Here is a 21,900-nt window from a genome sequence, read left to right as displayed (position 1 = left end):
ACAGACATGTGACTAGCTATGTGTCTGAAATATAATTAATATAACAGGCAAATGATGCTGGAAGAATTAAGTAAGAATACGTTTTCAAATATGGGTGGCCAGAAGAAAGGGAAGAAAGGTATCTACACACCCTGAAAGAGCAAGAACATCATCATGTGTCCTCCTTTTTTCTCCTTCCAGACTCGTTTTTTTGGAAGAAAGAGAAAGAAATCCTGTTGCACAATTCAGAACTGTGGAATGTTCACAGTTCCAGCAGGGGTAAGAAGAGGGGTTTTGTTTACATCCCCCTCTCTCTGCTTACTGTAGCAGTCTAGGGCTTTCTTTTTGTTGTTTTTTTTTGTTTGTTTGTTTGTTTGTTTGTTTGGTATTCCCCACCCCCTAAAAAAAACCTCAAATGATCAAGTAGTCTGGAGTATGACTTTTCTGCTTAAATTGCTGATTTGACCTAAAACCTCAGGATTTTATTGGAAAGGATTTTGGTCTAGGGGGTATATCTGGCCAGTGGTAGCAGGAAGAAGTGGCTGGTCAGGGGCAGGGACAGGGCCAGGTAGCCCTATTTTAAAGACCAGGTCTGTGTGTGGCAGGAACCAAGATCTGAAGTGCAGAGAAAGCAAATGACTTGTCCAGGATTGCACAAGAAGTCTGGGGTAAAGGAGTCATCAAGTCAAAGATGGGTACTTGGTCTAGCAAACAAATTTCTCTTGGTTTCTTTCTCTAGAAAGGCCGTTTGAAGCCCTGGCGACGCACTGGAACCTTGGTGAAGGTTATCACTGATTTTGCATCTGCAATTTCTATAAGCTCATTGCAAGGCTGTGCACTTGTATTTCTTGGATGCAGAACAGATTATTTTGCTTTCATTTACACGTCCTTTTCCTTGTCTTCAAGTTACAGTGCTTCAGCACTCTTGCTTTTGCAAACAGGACTGCAGCTTCTGTCCTTGAAAAGTTCTTCCTACTGCAAGAAACATCTAATTTCAGTTTTTAGTGGCTGGGCTTCATTGCCGGAAATGACTGTAGTGATTGAAGTTCCTCATAGCCCGGACACAAAACTGGCATGCAGCTTGGTGCTCTGAGGAAACTCTTCATAACCAAGGGTAAATTTCTGCACTGGGAGAGATGCAAAACCCTGGTGCACAGGAGAACACAGCCTTGCAGTCCAGGCCACCTCCTGAGGAGCTGAATTATGGAGCGACTGCAGCACGCGTGAGGCAAGGTCCATCTGTGCCTGTGTCAAGGCAAGGTCCAGCCAAGAGAGATTACCTGATAGCTGCTGTGCTGTGCTATGCAAATTTAATAAATTTCATGGACTGGTTCATTGTACCAGGTGAGAGCCTATTTTCTCCTTCGAAGGAAAAAGAAATTTCAGTTCTCAGCAGCTCTGCTTACTCTGTGGTTGCAAATATTTTCTGAAGTATGGATATGCTTTATGGTTTTTTAATCTTTCTCACTTATCTGCTTTAGCCTGTTGGTCAGAGCCTTAATGAAACTTCCAATTATTGAAAGACCAATAAATCGTGCTTTAGTTATTAATGGTTAGTAGAACACCTATAAAAATCATATCCTTTAAATGTTTAAGATTCATATTTTTAATTCTAAGTCTCTTATAAACTGACTTTAACATACAGACCAACTTGTCTATTTTTATGTCTGGATTCTACAGACATTTGACTAAGAATCTTCCCTGTATTATATACAGAATCTTCCCTGTATTATATACAGCACCTTACCCGGCCATCCTTGGATCTAGTAGATTAGATATGTCATTTCTTTATCTGAAGAACTGTGATGCCATTTGCCCCATTAAAAGTACAAAAATCATGTTATTTTTGTGCAGGTTTGCTTAAGGGAAGCTTAACTTCCTCAAGCTCTGCTGGAAGTAGGATGATTTCACCAATGAAGACAGACATGATTGTGTAAAGAGAACAAGACCCACTTCCTTACACATCACCTACCAAATTTACAACTCGTTTTCTAGTAAATAATATTCTTCTTCCAAAATGTGGGTTTAATTTGTTTGTTTGTTTGTTTTTTAATCTAGCTGTGAACAGCAAATCTCGTAAACTCATGGGAAATCTATGAGTTTATGATTTCAGCAATGAAGACTCTGACATGATTGTGTAAAGAGAACAAGACCCACTTCCTTACACATCACCTACCAAATTTACAACTCGTTTTCTAGTAAATAATATTCTTCTTCCAAAATGTGGGTTTAATTTGTTTGTTTGTTTGTTTTTTAATCTAGCTGTGAACAGCAAAGCATTGCTTCTCTTAAACTCATGGGAAATATATGAGTTTTCCTCCTGTGTAAACTTTAGTGTGTGGAAATTCTTCTGTTTAGCATCACTCCTAAGCATCTACCATGCTTCTGAGGGTCTGATTTGTAAATGAGGAGGAAACACTTGCTGTGAGCTCTGAGTTACCTCTGAGTTGCCTGGAAATCATAAATGTTTTAAAACCTTGAAAAAAAAAACCAAAGGATGGATTTATTTTGGAATTTTGGAAAAAAATTTGGAATTAATATTCTAGTGATAGTATACAAGCTAATAATTTTTAGTATTTAGACCCCTGAGAAATTTAAGATATTCCATTAGTATCTTTAAAAAATGAGAGGCTAGTGGGTTTAGTTCAAGCTTTTTTCTTTTGAATACTTGTTAACCACACATGTAAGAGGGAAGGAAACACTTAGGGGTGCATGCTGAATGATACTGCAAGACTGTTTGTGAAAAACTTCAGGGTAAGTTCTACTGACAAGTAACTTTCCCTGGAGAAGGGCAGGGGACAGGAGAGGATGAAAATATCCCCGAGCAAGAACTGGGATGCTTGGAGGGTATGCACTTGGAAGGATTAAGAGCAAGCAGTCATTTGGCTCATTCCAGGCCTTAAGCTCTTTTTTTGGCTCCTGTACATGCTAAGAGCTTAAAATTTTCAGCTTGCCTACTTGTTAACATGCTCAGTTTCTTATGAATGAGGTACCTTCAGGGACACATAAGAATTCAAGAGCAGAGGTGGGAATAATGTCCAGGCCTTTGAAATACCAAACATCTACTTTAATTCCAATATATGACTAAAAACACTTTTTAGTTAACTCTGTGACCTCTTGGGCAATGGGGAAATCAGTAAATTACAGTTTATACCCCAGCAATATGCTCTTCATCTGCTAGAATTCAGCTGGGTTGCAGAACTCTTGCATCAGTACTTCTGAGTTTGGCTGTCCACATGTAGGAGCATGTTGTTAAATACAAGTTACCAGGAGAGTGAAGAAGGAGAGGCTGGAGTATTTATTTTAAAGCAACTGGTGGCAGTTACAAAGTTGTGGTTTCCGGCCAGTTTTGCTCACAGGCTTTGACACAGTTTGCATCAATCTTCACATAGCAAAAAAAAAAGCTCTTTTGCTGGAGTTGAGCCTTTAGTTTGTTCAAAATGGTGATCCTGCAGACTTCTTCCCCTCTGATCTGCCACCCCATTCCATGCTGTTCAGATCAATGCTTTGTAATTTGCCAGTAACTGCTGAAGTGAGTTATTAATGGAGTTAAATCCAGCTGGTGGCCAGTCACAAGTGGTGTTCCCCAGGGCTCAGTGCTGGGGCTGCTCATGTCCAACACCTTTATCAATGATCTTGATGAGGAGATTGAGAGCACCCTCAGTAAGTTTGCAGATGGCACCAAGATAAGTGGGTGTGTTGACCTGCTGGAGGGTAGGGAGGCCCTTCAGAGGGACCCAGGCAGGCTGGATCCATGGGCCATGGTCAGTTGTGTGAGCTTTAACAAGGCCCAGTGCAGAGTCCTGCACCTGCTCTGGACTTGGGGAGGAGTGGCTGGAAAGCTGCTCAGCAGAAAGAGACCTGGAGGTATTGATTGGGGGTCTTTAAGGCCAGGCTGGATGAGGCTCTGGGCAGCCTGATCTAGTGGGAGGTGTCCCTGCTCATGGCAGAGGGGTTGGAACTGGGGGATCCTTGTGGTCCCTTCCAGCCCTGACAGATTCTGATCTGTTTTAGCAGAGGACTTTAGAGCCCTAATGGCTCAATGGTTGGACTTGATGATCTTGAAGGTCCCTTCCAACCTAAAGGATTCTGTGGTTGACAGCTGGCTGAACATGAACCAGCAGTGTGCCCAGGTGCCAAAAAAGCCAGTGGCACCCTGGCTTGTATCAGGACTAGTGTAGTCAGCAGGACTAGAGCAGTGATGGCCCCACTGTGCTCAGTGCTGGTGAGGCTGCATCTAGAGCACTGGGTTCAGTTGTGGGCACCACAGGTCAAGAGGAACACTGAGGTTCTGGAGAGGGTGCAGAGAAGACAACAAAGCTGGTGAAGGGTCTTGAGGATAAGTCTTATGAGGAGCAGCTGAGGGAACGGGGGTTGTTTAGCCCGAAGAAGAGGAGGCTGAGGGGGGACCTTATTGCTCTCTACAGCTCCCTGAAAGGAGGTTGTAGGGTGGCAGATGTGGGCCTCTTCTTAGGAGCCACAAGGGACAGGACAAGAGGAGATGGGGTTAAGTGACACCAGGGGAGGTTTAGGTTAGACATTAGGAAAAACTTCTCTGCTGAAAGGGTTACTAAAGACTGGAACAAGCTGCCCAGGGAAGTGGTAGAATCACCATCCCTGGATGTATTTAGAAGCCATCTAGCTAGGGTGCCCAGGGGTGTGCTGTAGAGGTGGTGTGCTGGAGATAAATCATGGTTGGACTTAATGATCTGAAAGGTCCTTTGCAACCATAGCAATCCTGTCATTCTGTGGTAACATTTTAATGGTGCTCAGTGTGAAAGTTAGTTTGAGATGAAGTTGTGGTTCAGTTCAAGTCTTGGGTTAGCTGTGATTTGTTCTAAATACTCTGTTAGACAAAACTGAAGTTCCTGTAATGCAATATTTATCTGTGTTGATAATCAGCTACCAGAAATAATCATAGAATCAGAGAATGATTTTGGTTGGAAGAGACTGTAAAGATCATCTAGTTCCAACCCCTCTGCCATGGGCAGGGACATCTCCCACAGGGTTAGGTTGCACAAAGCCCTGTCCAACCTGGCCTTGGACACTTCCATGGATGGGACATCTACCATCTCTCTGGGCAACCTGTGCCAGTGCCTTATCACCCTCACATAAATAATCTTCCTTATATCTAGTCTAAATATCCTTTCTTTTAGTTTAAAACCACCACCACTCACCCCATCACTACACTCTGTGTTAGAGTCTCTTGCCATCTTTCCTGTAGGCCCCTTGAAGTACTGAATGGCCACCAGAAGGTCTCCCTGGAGCCTTCTCCACTCCAGGCTGAAGAACCCAAACTCTCCCAGCCGGGCCTCCCAGCAGAGGGGTTCCCCCCTCGGGGCATTGCTGGGGCTCCTCTGGCCCCGCTCCAGCAGCTCCCTGGCTCTGCTGTGCTGAGGACTCCAGAGCTGCCCCAGCACTGCAGGGGGGTCTCCCCAGAGCAGAGCTGCAGAATCACCTCCCTTGACCTGCTGATCATGCTTCTCTTGATGCAGCCCAGGATGCAGTTGGTTTCTGGGCTGCAAGGGGACATTGCTGGCTCATACTCAGTTTTTCATCCACCAGCATCCCCAAGTTCTCCTCGTGGCTGAATAGATACAATATATTGTCCCATTTAAATGATGCAAAATATTTGCATGAAGTCACTGACCAAAACTTCTGGGACCATTAGGAAAACCCTAAATGCATACTGTTTTCAAGATAAATTTCTTTTTTAATTGGTAGCTTTCAATAGCAGAGCAGAGGTGTGCTTATTCAAAACACTATTTTCTGCTATTTTTTTTCCCCCAGGAATATAATGCAGAAATTCAAGGTAGGTGAGGTGGTAGATCTGCAGCCTTGGTGTGATGTAGAGATGAAAGTGACCTTTTTGTCTCAGTAGCATTCATGCATCCATGAGCTGCCAGATCCTCAGTTTGTTGCTTGTGTGACTTTCTTTGACACTTTTTGACAACTCCTCTAACCATTTCCCAAAGCTATCGAATGGTTAGAGGCTGAGATGGAATCTCTGTCAGTCATGTATCAGAAACAGAAATGATCACTTTTGGTGAAGACTCCTTGTCATTGTCACCACTAAACGTGTTAATTTGTAAATCTGCAGTATCTCATCTGAGCTCTGAAAAATTGGCATGGAAATATGGCCAGGATTACACCAGCAGAACCATGATCTGACTTGCAGCAGTATTTCCCTGGCTATGGGATGATTTAGCCACATTTGGCTAAGGAAGGCTGTGGCCATTTGCATCCTGAAAAATCCAACAGGCACTAATTTGAATACTGTATATACTGAAAACATCAACAGTTATTCTTAACTGAAGGAATTTCAACTCATCCTAACATCTTAAGGTTATAAAGAACATTCCAGGGTTAGCTGTGTGAGGATAGCAATCTCCTGCCTGTGAAAATTTGCCACTATTTTGTTCTACGTTGTGCCTATTAAACCTTGACCTGTAAACTGTTCATGTGCTTACATACTAATGGTGCAAAAGAAACAGAACTGTTGTGACTGAAAAAGGGGTCAACTGACTTTTTTAATATTTATATAGTGGAAAATCATGACTTTTGTCTATAGTGATGAAAATTTTTAATTCTCTATGTATGGTACATATAATCTAGCAAGTTAGATGTGCTACAGCTCTTGCAAGCACTCTTCAGATAAATCTTTGGGTTGACAGATGAATACAATTAGAAGGAGTGATTGTGGTACCTTGCTGTTATCCAGTGTTTGTCTGTTGCAGGGATCCTGTTAGATATCCAGAAATACTTCAAGCTCCATGATGGGGATACAGGTCTGCTGCAAACAGGTAATAAAATCTCTTCAGTTCAGATAGTTTACTTTGCCTTGCATCCATGTGGTCTGTTCCTAAAAGACAGTGTAGTTACTTATTTCTTTTACTTGCTGCTCATGTGTGTTATTACTCACTTTCACTTGTGAGCAGGCTGACTAGAATGCAAACCTGAAGCTCTTTAGTTGAGAGAAAGCTGGAGTCAAGTCTGAATAAAATCCTAAAGCATGTGAATCACAAAAGATGAAGGAATTTCTCAAGAAGTACAGAACTTGAGCAATTCACATTTTACTTTTGCATATGTTTTTTTTGAGTCTGCATTTATCTTTTTCTAAATATCAATCTACTTATAAGTTCTACAAACTTTAACCTTTCCCTAAAAAATAACCTGGGTTTGCCTGAGGAGTGATGAGTATGTATGATAAAAACAATGTGACCAATATTGCCTCTGCTTCTTCTTGGATTTCCAGTCTTCATCTTGTGTTACATGCTGGCTGCCCCCATCTTTGGATACCTTGGTGACCGGTACAACAGGAGAATCATCCTTGGAGCTGGTATTTTCTTCTGGTCTGGTGTGACATTAGGCAGTTCATTCATCAGTGAGTCGGTACGTTGCTTTTTTAGAGGATGCTATGAAAATAATCTGCATGTGTGCTGCAGGAGTTGATAGAGTCCTCTTCTGTTCACTTTACAAAAAGCTATCAATGAGCACTCCCTTCCCAAGCCTGGAATAAATGGACTTTGTGCTGGGATGTTTTATGGGATGATGGAGCCCACCCTGGGCAATGGAGAGGCACACAGGACTGCTGCAATTGATGGGGTCTTAATTTTGTCCCAAATGTTTGTTGGTTATGACCTTACAGTGTAGCAGCTTGTTTGGCAAGCCCGTGGTCCATCGACTCTATCCTGTAATTCCTCTGGGTGTCACTCTAAGAAGTCACTACTGTGCAGAAGGGAGAAGGCACAGAGGGAAGCAGGTGTGAGTGGAGGGAATACAGACATATGCAAAAGGCAGCTGAATTGTCATTTCTCTGATACATTTGATCCACTAAAGTGAACCTCTTTAATAGTAAGCTCTTTGTCTTGCATAGGCTTTATTTTGGACTCTAACATGTCTTTTCCTGCAGTATTACTGGATATTCTTTCTTTCACGAGGACTAGTTGGCATTGGCACGGCCAGTTATTCCACAGTAGCACCCACCATCATTGCAGACCTGTTTGAGGAAGGAAAAAGGACCACAATGTTATCTATCTTCTATATCTTCATTCCAGTGGGAAGGTTGGTTTTCCTGCTAGTAACTGACCCACCTTTTGAGATTCTGTCTGACTATGCCCACAATTCAAAACACCCTGAGCCTTGAGTAGTCATATTTTGAGGTGTATCAGCATTTGCTCTTGTGAAAGGATTGTCACTTGATTAGCATGTTTAGGTCAAGTGAGTTAGGCTCATTTCTGTATTTACCACAAAGAAAAATTTGCTTTTTTCCCCCAACCTTTTTTATATAGAGGATCTAAACTCTGAAAAACAGTAGGCTTTGAATAAAATCTTGAATCAATTCTAAAAGAAATATGTGCATGGGGGTAGGTAATTTATTTCTGGGTTTTGCAAGACAAAAGCTTTCAGATATTTGTTTATTTAATAAATTGTTCAAGAACCCTCCATTAAATGTCTCCCAAGGAGGAGCTGGCACTTCCCTCTGCTCTTTCAGTTAAATTGACATTGTGTCTGAAGAAGAGGTGGAGAAGGGCTTTTTAAGTGGTTCAAAAGCATACTCCTTACTAGAGCAAGCAGCCAAGGCTGAGCCCAGAAGGCAGATTAAAACTAAAAGAATTCCTGCATATGACTAGCACAGAAAAGAATAAATAATAAACTGCCTTGTGGGCTGTTTGATCTGGGCTTGCAGTGTCATTCTACAGAATATGTATTCCAAGGGGAACTGGGGACATTATTGCCACTATCTCGAGTCTGCTCTGAGGAGCTTAGACTCTTTCATACTGGCTGGCAATCAGGCTAGCATAGACCATGAAGGTTGTTTTTATTTAGCTGTTTTGAAAATGAAGACAGCATACTTCTCTGTGCTCTCCTTGGCTGTCCAGACTTGTCATTTCAGGCAGTGAGGATTCCTTGGTGCCTGCTGATTATTGCTTTCTGTTGCTTGCAGTGGTCTCGGGTACGTCCTAGCAGCTGGCATGGCAGAGGTCACAGGGGACTGGCACTGGGCATTCAGGGTGAGTTACCTCCACTTGTGGGGCTGAGCCATTCACTGTAGAATCAGAATCATCACTGGGGTTTGGATTCTTATGTTCCTTGTGTTAAGAGAGGTGAGCAGTGGAAGGACTTTCTGCTGTCTGACTGGTCATGAACTGATGCAGAACTCTTTCTGCAGGACAAGGGGAAGCTTTTTGGCTAGCTCTTGCAGAATGAATGCAGGCATAGGTGAAACTGTACAGCAGCCAGGGCAGGGGCTGATGTTCCTCTTACCTGAGGACACACTTGGAATAGTTGTCAGTGCATCGAGACCTCCTTAAATAGAGAAAATGAAGGTAAAATTATCATTATACTGGTAGCACTGGTATAATTCTTCAGGAAAATAAAAAGAGTTTGTTTTCTGAAATACTGTTGCAAACAACTTCTATTATTTGAAGGTTTCAAGAAATAAACCTCTTCTGTTCTGGTCATGTCATCATGATGTCTCTCCATACTGAGCACCTGGTGCTTTGGAAGTGCTTTGTCAGATCCTCCTAATTTATCTATAAAATTAACTGTACAGGATGAGTGGGGAAGAATGTTTACTGGGATTGCAGTCTGGTGTTATTCAGATATCTCTGATCAGTGTTTCTGCAGTGATTCTTGCATTTGTGGTCAGAGCACTACAGTACAGCTTGCTTCCTTCACATGTTTCTCTCCAAAATCAGAGGGACTGATCATGTAGCTGTATGATGGAGAGGGAGGATCTATTATCTTCCTCCAAAGTCTCCATAAATCACCAAAGTCACTCCTCTTCTTTACAAATATGACCTATAAACAGCGAGTCACATCTATTTCTGAGCATATCTGCAGTTCTCTGATAGGTAATTCTAACGCTGAGTTGGAATTGCTGTGGAGTTTTCATTACAAGGAGAAAAGAGTCCTTGATCTAACCAACCTTGTGTCTGCAGGTAACTCCTTGCATGGGAGGTCTAGCACTGGTTCTTCTGATTCTACTGGTCCCACACAGGACCCAGAGGAGGACAGCAGCCCACAGAGCACTGAGCATTTCTGGCACAGTACGAGTGGCAGCTGAGGAACCAGGGGTACAGAGAACTGCCAAGACTACTTGGTGTCAAGATGTCATATCACTTGCCAGGAAGTAAGTGATTTTAGGAACAAAGGTTCCCTCCATTGAAGAGCAACCATTCCATTATTAGAAATATGGCCATCAAATGTGTTGTGTTGTGTGCTGTGTAACAGATGACTGGAACACCATTGATAACAATCTTTCTTCCACTCCTTTACAGGAATGCTACACAACAGGTAAAAAAAGTCTTTGCTTCTGCTTGCCTCCCATTTTGAGGAAGGAGAAGGAGGCAAAGTTGTCATGGCACTGTACTCCTGTTTAAATCCAACTCTATTTTCTACTAAGCTCCCCCTTCCCTCTTGCTTTAACATGTAGGGTAAGCTAAATTGGGAAAAATGCATGTTTTGCTGGTGTAACTTTATCTTTAATTCTTAGAGCTGGAGGAAGGCTGGTTCAGCATGTCTCAGGCAGTTTTAATATGGTATTTGTGAGCCTGCTGTGCCTCTGATACAAGAGGTCAGGTCTGTAGGACCCCAGTATGGTTTATAAAGCAATTGCATGGGTGTTTTGACCAGCTGGCCTGTTGGCTGGCAGATAGAAATATAGAATAGTTTGGTTGGAAGAGACCTTTCAGAACATCAAGTCCAACTATTAAGCCAGCACTGTCAGGTCACCACTGATCCATGTCCCTCAGCACATCTCCATAGCCTGGAAACCCCTCCAGGGATGGGGACTCCACCACTGCCCTGGGAAGCCTGGGCCAGGGCTTGACAACCCTTTTGGTGAAGAAATTTTTGCCTAATACCCAACCTCAATCTGCCCTGGCACAATTTGAGGTCGTTTCCTCTTGTTTTATCTCTTGTTCCTTAGGAGAGGAGCCTGACCTCCACCTGGCTTCAACCTCCTTTCAGGGAGTTGTCAAGAGGTCTCTCCTGAATGGCCCCTTTCTTTTAGCCACTCATAAGTTAAAGTCAACACCAGCTGACCTGCAGGACGAAGTAAAACACTGTCTGCAGCAGGCTTTTCTCTCCTGTTGTGCTGCAGCCCCTGGAAACCCTTCCTGGGGGGAGGAGAAGGAAGAGGAGAATGCCATTGAATTAGACTGGACATTAGGAAGAACTTTTTCACTGAAAGAGTTGTCAGGCATTGGAACAGGCTGGCCCGGGGCGGGGGGGGGTCCCCAGAGGTGGGTGAGTCCCCACCCTGGATGTGTTTAGCAGCCGTGTAGACGTGGTGCTGGGGGATATGGATTAGAGGTGGATTTGGTAGAGCAGGGTTAATGGTTGGAATCGATGATCTTAGAGGTCTTTTCCAACAAAAGTGATTTTTTATTCTCTGGGGAAGAGGAGGAGGAGGAGGAGGAAGAGCAGGGGGAGGAGAAGGAAGAAGAGGAGGAGGAGGAGGAGGAAGAGGAGAGGAGGAGGATGCTCCGGGCAGAGAACAGCAGGTGCCGCTGTGCAGCTGCGCCAGGCCGGGCTCCGCGTTGCCTCTGCCCGCAGGCTCTTCCCCGCGCTCCCCGGCGGATGCTTCGAGGGAAAGACAAGCCCCTCGCGTTTCCTGGGACCTCGCCTGTCTTTGCAGTGCTCCTTTCCTAGAGGATCCAGTTTTCTAAGCGATCAGCTCTGCCTCCTCTGTGCCCCCGGAACAGCGCGTCCCTTAGAGATGCGGTTTGTCGGGTCACAGTTTGTAGGCAGTGCAGTCTGAAGTGAATCAAAATGAACCTTCCTGAATAATGTCCAAGTTGCTTCCCCACAAAGATGTCCCTTACAACCTCCAGCAATGTTGTAAAAATGCGTTTTAATTTGTTTTCTTTTCCTTTAGGAATTGGTTTCTGAAGCATAAGTACCTATCTGCCAAAAGCCAGTTGGTTCCACTTTTAACCAAGTCCAAGAGCCCTGATATTTAGAAGATGAAGAATTAGTTTCATATCTTAATAAAATCCTCTAGTTTGGTGGTCACCTGGTCATTTGCAGCACTTTTATTTAGTCTTAAGATTTCATACCAACCTATTAACCTCAAAGGGGACTTTCTCCTAAACTATTAACTAGAAAGAGACCAGTAAAAAGTTAACTTCCTCCTAGAATACAGCAAGGAGGAGACAAGATTTAGACAGTCTTTAAAATGCTTCTCCTTTTGCCCCTAAGCTCTGTGCAGACTGAGAGTCTATTTTTACTTACTCTGGTAGAGTTAAGGAGTGCTTCAGCCCCTGCATCTTTGAAAGACCCAGATGTTACTCTTATTAATATTGGTTACACAAACAACTTAAACCCATCCTGAGGCATTTAGACTTGCACACAGAACACTTCCATTTAGCTACTAAGCCATTAAATTCTTGCCCCCCTCTATTGTTATAGTTCTGCTATCAACAATTTCACAGCAATTGTTTTAGCAAAAGTAGGCAATGAAATCTGCAAGAAACCAGGACTGGGATGTAACATGAAATCAGTAGGTCATACTCTTCACTCTAATTAGTAATTTCCTGTTGAAGTTAATAGCTAAAGCCTCATCCAAATTAGCATCTTCAAGGGAGTGCATTTTGATTATACGATGTCTGAATGGATTCTGTTGTTATTGCTTGAAATCCTGGATCCTGCAGGTGGGCTTCCCCTTTTTCTTCACACCCCAGGCTTCCTAGTAGCTCTCATTTCTTTCTTTTAACTTCCAGCTGGAGCTTTGTCTGGTCCTCGCTGGGTCTGACTGCCATGGCCTTCGTCACCGGAGCTCTGGGGATGTGGGTGCCGCTGTTTCTTTACAGGGCTCAGGTTGTGCAGGGCATTGTATCACCGTGCTCCCAGGAGTCATGCAATTCCTCTAACAGGTGAGGTGTGCTCCACTGTGGGGACACTCTTGGAAACACTGCTAAGTCACAGTTGTCACAGCTTATTTCCAAAGACAGAAGGCAGGGTGTCACTGTGAGTGCCTCTCATGAAGGCAGTTGGGTGTGAATAGAAGTTCCTTCTAGGTGTGCTGAGACACTCCCTATTTGTTTATGATTACTTGGCTAACTGGAAAGATGCTGTAAAGTAGTAACAGGAATGCTTGCAGGGAAAGGAGCAGCTTTAGCAAGGAGACAACTTGCCAATTGACTGTGTACCCCAAGCTACTTAAATACCCATTTAAGTATATTTAGATCCTGTGTTTTGGTAGCTTTCCTCTCACCTTCTTTTTTGTCTGGTTTTAAAACTCCTGCCATCTTGGCCAGCTCGTTGTGACTCCCAGCATAAAGCAAGCTTGATGAATTCGATCTGGTATCATATCATTATATCAAAACAGGTTAATGTGATTATGTGAGTGACTGCCAGCAGAGCTCCACTTACAGAGGCTGTCCAGACCACTAAAGATCCATGGATAAGTATCAGGCATTTCATGGGCAAAAGGAAATTACAACAGGAGCAGACTTGGAAGAAATCATAATTTTGGAGATCACTGTTCCCCAGCTAGGAAGATGATTTTTTTCCTTACCATGTGTTATCCAGAACAGAACAATGTATTCAGTTTTCCTCTTGAGTCTTCATGGATAACCTCAGTAACAGTGAGCACAGGGGCAGTTCTGTGTCCTCATTCCCTACCAGTGGCCTCCACACGAGTGTCCCTACCCTTCTTCTGGAGGTATCCCAAATCTGGTTTCAGTCTCTGCCTTCACAATGGATTTCCAAGAACTAACAGCTCACCACATTGTCCTTCCAGGTAAAGGCAATTAAAAGGAAAAGCACTAAGCTTTTTCCACCTCAGCTGTGTCCTCTGGTCAGCAGGTTCTTTGGCTTTTCTGCAATGGAGAAACTGAGTCAACTCAAAATGGCTTTTGAGTCACTGGATAGGTTGAATAGTCATCCACGAGTGTTTCAATAGGAGATGCAATTGTCTTCCCATGGATGCCACCACTGGCACATTATTTAATAGTGAATAGTGTGGAGGGAGTGAACTCAGGAGTCTGGCTCAGGGTAGCCAGAGAAACAGCTTAAAGACTTCCTCTATTCAACTGTAGGTGTTAGCCTATGTTTTGATTTCTAACCTGCCTTCTGAGTTACTGTTCCACAGTAATGTTTCCAGAGTGGACATGGTTGTCAGGGAAATGGGCTGGAGCATCTCTGCTGTGAGGACAGGCTGAGGGAGTTGGGGCTGTTCAGCCTGGAGAAGAGGAGGCTCTTGGGGGCCCTTATAGACACCTTCCAGTGCCTGAGAGGGGCTACAGGAAAGCAGGGGAGGGACTGTTCACAAGGGTTTGGAGGGACAGGACGAGGGGTAATGGCTTTAAGCTAGAAAAGGGCAGATTTAGGTTGGATGTTAGGAAAAAGTTCTTCAATATGAGGGTGATAGACCACTGGATTATGTTGCCCAGAGAGGTGGTGGAGGCCCCATCCTTGGGGATGTTCAAGATCAGGCTGGATAAAGCTCTGAGCAGCTTGATCTAGTTGGAGATGTCCCTGCTTATGGCAGGGGGGTTAGACTAGATGACCTTTGGAGGTCCCTTCCAGCCCAGACATTCTATGATTCTATGATTCTGTGAAGTAAAATGGAGCACCTGTAGTTTAACCTCATGTACTGCTTCTTACAGGATGCTTTAAAAATAATCTTGGCATAAGCTAGTGCCAGGAGCAGCAGAAGGCCAGTTTTAGTCTGTTATTCCAGGGGGTTGTAAAGAAATGTAATATAAACGACCATGTCAGACCTATAGCTGATGGTGCTGGAAGAACTGAGCTGCACATTCCCACACCTGACCAGAGATACTTGAAGGTTGTTCTCCCCTCTGGCTGCTCAGCAGCAGCAGGCTTTGTGTAAGGATCAGAGCTGTGTCACTTAGACTCCCTGGAAACAGGAATTCAAATGGCACCACAGCTGACTCGGGTACCAATCCCTTCAAGGTAAATAAATAGGCAGGATGAAGTTTTTATTCAGGTCTTTGTGCAGACACTTTCAAACAGATCAGGTAAGTGAGCTTCCTCAGACCCTGTAGATCCCACAGCAGCCTTTCTGTGGGATTAGGCTTCTGTACTTTCTTACTTGCTGTCAATATAAGAGTCCTTGGGTTTCGTTTTGGCTGTTCCCTTTTCTTCCAGCTGTAGCTTTATTTCATCTGCAGTTTACAACACATGAATCTTCTAAACACAATTCCATGAATGCTTCAAGCAACTAATGTCACCTTGGAACTTGCCTCTCCCAGACAAATCTCTAAGATAGTTATTCTGGCTAGTGACAATCTGTAGGGTCACAGTCAAGCTGTAGTGAGTGCTGAATCAGAATCCTGAAGAACTTACAGGGAAAGTGCAAATATACTTGAAGTTTGTTATCTTGTATAGCTTTTTTTTTTCTTGTAGAATTATTGAGTTCTTCCTAATGAGCCAAAAATTTAAAAGTAGCTGCAGTGTAGTTGAAAGAAGCAAATCACATCCTGGCTGGTTACTTTGCTTTGCAGTCAGAGGAAGCTTAGGAAAATGTACAGAACCATGTAGCACTCTGAAACACTTAGGAGTGCTTGTGCTCAGAACACAATGCTCTGGTCCCTGCTTGTCTCAGGAGAATTACAATGCATTAAACAGTCAGTGGCACCACTGGTTTTGTTGCAAGAGACTTGCTTTGTCATTAGGATCTCTTCTGGGACAGAGAGAAGAGCATACATGGAGGTCCCTTTGGAAGCTGGATCTTCGAAGCTATCCAAACACTTTTAAAACACCAACTTGTCATTCCTGGAGAAGACATTTGCATTTGCAGACACACAAAGCTGAGTGGCATTTGAAATTCTGCATTCAGAAAATACTGCATGGGCCTCCCACTGATTAGGTATTCAGTACTCTTTGAACTCTTTTGGGAAGTGGTAGATGCTTCCCATAGTCAGAGAAGTGACTCATCTCAGCTGTGCTAACTAGAGAGTTATAATTTAGATGTATAATTCCATGTGATAGGATCTCTTCCAAGACAGCAGATTGTGATACAGAGTTATTCCATCTGTGTTTTAGGGATGACTGAGCAGATTGGTTCACAGGGTAACCAGGATGACTGTGTCTCCTCGAAACCACTTGATATCCAAGCCAGGTCATACTGAGAAGCATCCTTCTTGAGCCTGGTTGCATACCACCTGCTCTGTAAATGGGAAAATATCTGCTCCACAGGATAGAGCCTCAGTGGCAGAGGTGTAGCTTCAACTGAGGCTTGGGATTAAATCCATTTAGAAGGAGTGGGAGGGTTAGATCAAGTGGAATAAAATTCAAGTTCTCTATTAAAAATTCCTCTGAAATTAAAGGTATAAGCTAACACCATTTTTTTTTTCCACAGTATGGTCTTACTCTGCTCAGTTGATTCCTTTGCTTTGTCACCAGCCTAATATTTGGAGGCATCACCATTGGGACAGGAATCTTGGGTGTTATTACTGGAGCAGAAGTTGCAAGAAGATTAAGGAAGATAAACAGTAAAGCTGATCCTCTGATCTGTGCCACAAGCATGTTCATTTCTGCTCTGTGCCTCTACACAGCTCTGATGGTGGCCCAGACGAACATCCTTTCCACTTTTGTAAGTGCCAATCTGTTTGTCATCAGCAAAGTCTCATCTGGCATCCTGGGGAGATATGGAAGGGGGAGGAGAAGGAGAGGGGTGGCTTTTGCTGAATTCTCTGCAATCTTCTAGGCCAGTGTGAGGTTTCAGGGACTTGCAGCAAGGTGGCCTGGCAGCTGAGCATTGGGCATGTTGCTGTAATGCTGCCTGCAGCTGGGTCTGTCCTGTGAGAGCCTCTGGGGCATTACTTGGCCCAGTAAAAAGGGCAGGCAGGCAGAACATTATGAATTGGGCCTCAGGACCTATAGAGTCCACCCACACTAAAGCAGAGAATAGCAGCCTATGTAGTTAGCTGCATAAAGCTGGAGTGTCCCTCATCCAAAAATGTAGTCAAAGGAGGTCTCAATCCTACATTAATTCTTAATGCTATGTGACTAATTCAGTGTTATTTATTTTTGCTCTCTGAATACTTAAAGATTGGTGCACTTGTGACGGTACAATATGCATGGCTCTTGCTAAGAATAATTTAGCCATCACCTTCAAAGCCCCAAACCAGAAGCTGATCTTCAAAGCCAAGCTTTTGGCAATGCAAACTGAAATATAAATCACTTCAATTCTGTTCTCAGTAAAGGGAAAAACAGAAACTTACCAAGAATGATGAATAGTTCCAAAAGCTCCCTGTGAGAGAGAACTGAATGTAAACCTTATTTTTACTATAATCTGGTAACAGCTAAAGAAAGACTCCAAGCTTTTTTCCTGTGACTCGGTAGCCAAAATTACCATGATTAACAAAAATAAGAGGATCCAAGCAAAGTTAATTACAGTAATCAACAGTTCTCTGCAAAAAGGTACCTTTGCAGTTTTTTCTGCTTCTAAAAATAGCACTTCTTGAAAGAGGTTTTCCTTTTGACTTCTCAGGAATGTGTATTCCTGTGGAAAAACACCTTTACACCAAGGGAAAAAATAAATGGATTTACATGTCTGAGTGTGTGTACACAAAGCAAAATGTGAAATCAAGATTATTCTTAGATTCAAGAGCAGAGATCTGAGTGCCAAAAGAATTGGCCATTTTCTATTTTTGCTTCTCAGGTTCCCATATAGTCCTGCTCTGAGTATGCCTTTCAGTTCTTTTTTTGTCATTAAATGTGGAGAACGACAGATTCATCTGCCAGTCTGTGTCAGATGAGTGAATCAATATATTGGTTTTGAATTACCAAAATATACTTATTGTTAGAGCTGATAGGAAATGGTTTAAAACGTTTGTCTCCTTGCAAACAGCATTCTGTTTTCAAGCAGTGTGTTACCTGGAAGGGAACTCTGAACTGGGATATGGATCAGTGTGTTCTTTAACTTTCTTCCCATGGGCAGACCAGTTGGTCTTTTAACCTGACTTTGCCATTTTGTCTTTTGCTTGATGTGCTCGATTCAGGTGTTCCAACATGTCATGTCAACAACGTGCAGTGGTGATAAATTGTGCATAATCTGTGTACCTGATTCTTACAGTACTTCTACACTCCAGCTGCCTGACTATTGCCTTCACAGGCACCAGCCATGCCTCTCCCTGCTCTCCAAACGAGAAGTGACACTGCTCATACTGGTGTGAGAACTGGGGTGGAGTGCCAGCTGGTGCATCTGATTTGAAGGTCCCACTGAAACAAATCTTCCATTTATGTAGGACACTAGCAGGAAACTGGATTTCCAGTCATTGTCTTCTCAGGCACACTGGGGTTGGCAAACCTGCCTCCATCACTTCACAGAGCAGAAGCTGCTGGAGCAAAAGAGCATCTGTGCACCCATGTGCCATTACAGTAGTTCCTGCATGGTGCTTTCCACAGTCTTGGGTGGATAATGAATGGGAATGAGACAGGTTTAATCTGTCATGGCTGAAGCTGGAAGAAATATTTCAAAGCACAAGAATTCTTAAATTAACATGGAAACATGGCAGGACGTCCAAGGTTTCTGTTGGGGTAGATGGACTGAAATGTAATGAGCTTCTCTGCTCTTTCTGGACACTCAGTTCCTGATTTCCAAGACTACCTTTGCAAAGACAGAGAAAAATCACATGGCTTTATCTCAGGGGAGGCTGTGTCGTGTAAATCTGTTCCTGTCTCCCAGACAAGAGAAAAGAGGTGTGCTCTCTGCACCACAGCAGGTGCTTTGGAAAGCTGTGACTGAACCCTGTGACTGGGAACCTTGGATGATATTTGGTGTTGCAGTAACTTAGATTTATCTTTGATGATAATGCTGTGTCAGGATGCTGCCTTGACCTGCAGCTTGCCTTTGAAGGAGACATTCTGCAGCCTTTGTCTCTGATGCACATACCTGGTGTGGTGGTTCTTGAAAAGCCAGGAATCATGTGCTTCAGTTTTGATTCCCTGTTTTGTTGTTGAGGCACGGTGACTGTTTAAAAGCAGAATATGTGTTTGGCACTGCCATTGATTTCAATCTAATTCTCTTCAGATTAGCATTAGGTGGGGATGTAAACAGCCACCTACAGAGCAAAATGCCCTTGAAATCTGGGACATTGTTCTGGTTGTATCCTTTGGAGACTAAGTGTTGTCTGTTAAAAAAGCTGGGGATCCTGGAGAAGGTGACAGCAGTTAAGTGTGACCTTTCACTCTGTTCTAGGTACACTTAGAGTGGGCGTGCCACAAACAGGATTGCACAAATGTGATGGAAACCTTTTCTGTGTTTAAAATAAGGACAGTATGAGGAATATAGAGATGGTAGGAACAGAAGGATATGCTTTAAATAGAGCATTGCTCTGTTGTTTTCCTGCCATCCTCAGCTCTTCTCCCTCAGCAAATACAGTGCTTCCAGGATGTCTCCACCTGTTTTGAAGCAAAGAACATACAACCCTCTCCTCTTTATTGATTTCAGTTGTTTTGCAGTTGGATGGCTCAGTATGGCACCTATTCAACCATGTTGCATTTATTCTGCATGAGAGAGTATAAAATTGATACTGGTTTTAGACAGTATAAGTTGATAAAATCTGTAGAATGATTTATTCCCTTCCAGAACTGTCTGGGTTAAATTTTTCTGGTGACATTACAATTACAATCCAAAACAAGACTGTAGGGAAGAAAAGAAAAGCTAACAAAGTTGTCTCTCTAATGTTAACACAATTCTGTATGAAATAATGATTCTGTGGAGTGTGAGACCTTAGCCACCCTATATCACATTTTCTTGTCATGGATAATTTTTCATGAATTCCTATTCCTTCAAACTCTAGGTTGAGAGCATAACTTACTTCCTAAAGATGAATTTTACTTCCTTTTCTTGTACTAGGCATGACACGCTCTTGCTCTTAGGGGCTTGTGGAGACTAAATAACTTGGAAAAAAACATGAAGAGAAGGGAAAACTGGAAATAACACTTTGAAAGTGCTAAACACCACAAGATTCCCCTAAGGGAGATAGACCAGTCTCTTACTTGATGTATAAAGGCAGGTAGTCATCTATTGCATTGATGGTATCTGGGAAGAGTTTGGAAGTCTTCAGAACCTTCTGCTCTAACTCTTGTATTTGCATCTTGTCATATCTAAAGGATCATCCAGGATTTAAATAAACCTCTTTGTTCTTGTCTCCTTCCTCTTTCACTTCAACTTGTATTTAAAGGGGCCTAGAGGAAAGATGGAGAGGAACTCTTTTATCAGGGAGTGTGGTGATAGGATGAGGGGCGACAGTTTTAAACTGCAAGGGAGTAGATTTAGATTAAATATTAGAGTGAAATTCTTTACTCTGAGCATGGTGAGACACTGGCAGAGGTTGCCCAGGGAAGCTGTGGATGTCCCATCCCTGGAAGTGTTCAAGGCCAGGCTGGGTGGGGCTCTAACAACTTGGTCAAGTGGAAGGTATCTCTGCCCATGGCAGGGTGGTTTGAACTAGAAGTTCTTTGAGGTCCTTTCCAACCCAAACCATGCTATGATTCTATAATCTCTTGCTAGCTATGGCACAGCTGACAGCTGTAAGTTCATACCATTATTGCTCCACAGCTGGATTCAACTGCACTTCTACATCTGCCTGTAATTCCCCTGTGAGTACTGCTTTGACCACTTCACAGGCTGCAGTTCTAACTTAAGCAACAGCACGTTTAAAGTGAATTTATACGAAATCAGGAAGAAAAAAAAGAAAGGAAGGTCTTTGATGAATTTGGATTTCCAAGACCGTTCAGAGAGTATTAGCTTGAAATAAGAAAAGAAGGGCTAATGTATTCTGGTGGCTGCAGGCTTTGACATTGATAGTCCTTATTGCCAGGTGGCTTGGCAAAAAGCTCCACTGTGTGATGTTGCTGCCCCTGTTAACAAACACGTTCCACTTTGTAGCTGGCCCCAAGTTCTCTGATAAAAGATGTGACACTTTCCAGCTAAGACTGGCATGCAGCATGGTTTCTGTGGTCAATAGACTGTTACTGCAGGAGTCATGGAGCTGGAGAAGAGTGATTGCATTCTGTCTCTTGCAAGGGCAAGGTTTGCTAAGGTTGTACCTGTGGAAAGACCTTGATCATGGGATGCATGAACCAAGGGTTAAGACTCAGTCAAATAGTATGTGAAATGAGTGATATTTGTTACAAAATGTAAAGAATTATGTGAATTATGTAATTGTGAGGAATAGCTGCAAGTTAGAAGACTTCTATGAAGCATTTTGAAGTAAAAGATGTCTGGATGAAGGTCTGTACTCAATATCTCTGTACTTCAGAGAGGTTTTGCTCCAGACTGGTTTGGCAGAGAACACACATGAACAATGCAGGCAAGAAACACAGAGGAGGTAGGGGCATACAGGGAGGTGTATAATAGGTCTGGTTCTTAGGAGAATGCAAACAACCCCTCTGAAAACATTTGCTGGTTTTTCACTGTGCCTTTCTTAAGACTATGTTTTTATCCACCAGAGACAACATCTAGACCAAGACCTGACTGAACAAGAAGCTGGCACCTGCTGTTATAATGGACTTTATTTCAGGAGTGCCATCTGACTCTGTGGCCTGTGTCACTAAATAGATCTGCTCCAGCTTGATAGAGTAGCTTCAGTGCTTTCCTCAAGTATTGATTAGTCTGCTCCAGTCTTTGTCCAGGGCTGGCTGAGAGGGTTAATCTTTTCTAAGACCCCAGATGTAAGAACTGCTGGGGGTCCTACCCCTTTTCCTGGTGGCTGGTTCTCCATCTGTGATGAATTAAGGAATTCCCTAGGGCACCAAGGCTTTGAGGCTCTTGGAGTCCATTTCATTTTCAGGGTTATCCCTCTGAAGGAGCCTTTAAGAGCACTTGTACTGGCACAGAGGTGTTCTGTAGGTTTCACTGGGAAACCTGAGCAAAGGGAGATCCTTGAGCACTTTTGAAACCTGTGCTGAATGTTCTTTTTCACAGGCTCTTGCTTT

General features: G+C 43.2%; 1 protein-coding gene across 1 annotated transcript in view; it reads left to right on the top strand.

Annotated features, from left to right (window-relative positions):
- The first annotated feature begins 1,115 nt into the window (after positions 1 to 1,115).
- The window catches only part of LOC103768525 (protein spinster homolog 3-like), a 31,888-nt gene continuing 11,103 nt past the window's right edge, over positions 1,116 to 21,900 (top strand). Inside the window, exons 1-8 of the mRNA XM_008935667.1 lie at positions 1,116 to 1,323; positions 6,717 to 6,782; positions 7,235 to 7,371; positions 7,892 to 8,043; positions 8,927 to 8,993; positions 9,924 to 10,114; positions 12,708 to 12,860; positions 16,357 to 16,546. Of these exons, the coding sequence (XP_008933915.1) occupies positions 1,116 to 1,323; positions 6,717 to 6,782; positions 7,235 to 7,371; positions 7,892 to 8,043; positions 8,927 to 8,993; positions 9,924 to 10,114; positions 12,708 to 12,860; positions 16,357 to 16,546 (1,164 nt within the window). The remainder of the gene's footprint in view (positions 1,324 to 6,716; positions 6,783 to 7,234; positions 7,372 to 7,891; positions 8,044 to 8,926; positions 8,994 to 9,923; positions 10,115 to 12,707; positions 12,861 to 16,356; positions 16,547 to 21,900) is intronic.

Source organism: Merops nubicus, unplaced genomic scaffold (assembly GCF_000691845.1).
Source record: "Merops nubicus isolate BGI_N331 unplaced genomic scaffold, ASM69184v1 scaffold7392, whole genome shotgun sequence".
Lineage (NCBI taxonomy): Eukaryota > Metazoa > Chordata > Aves > Coraciiformes > Meropidae > Merops > Merops nubicus.
Note: the sequence above shows the minus strand (reverse complement) of the source record. Positions and strands in the feature narration are given on the sequence as shown.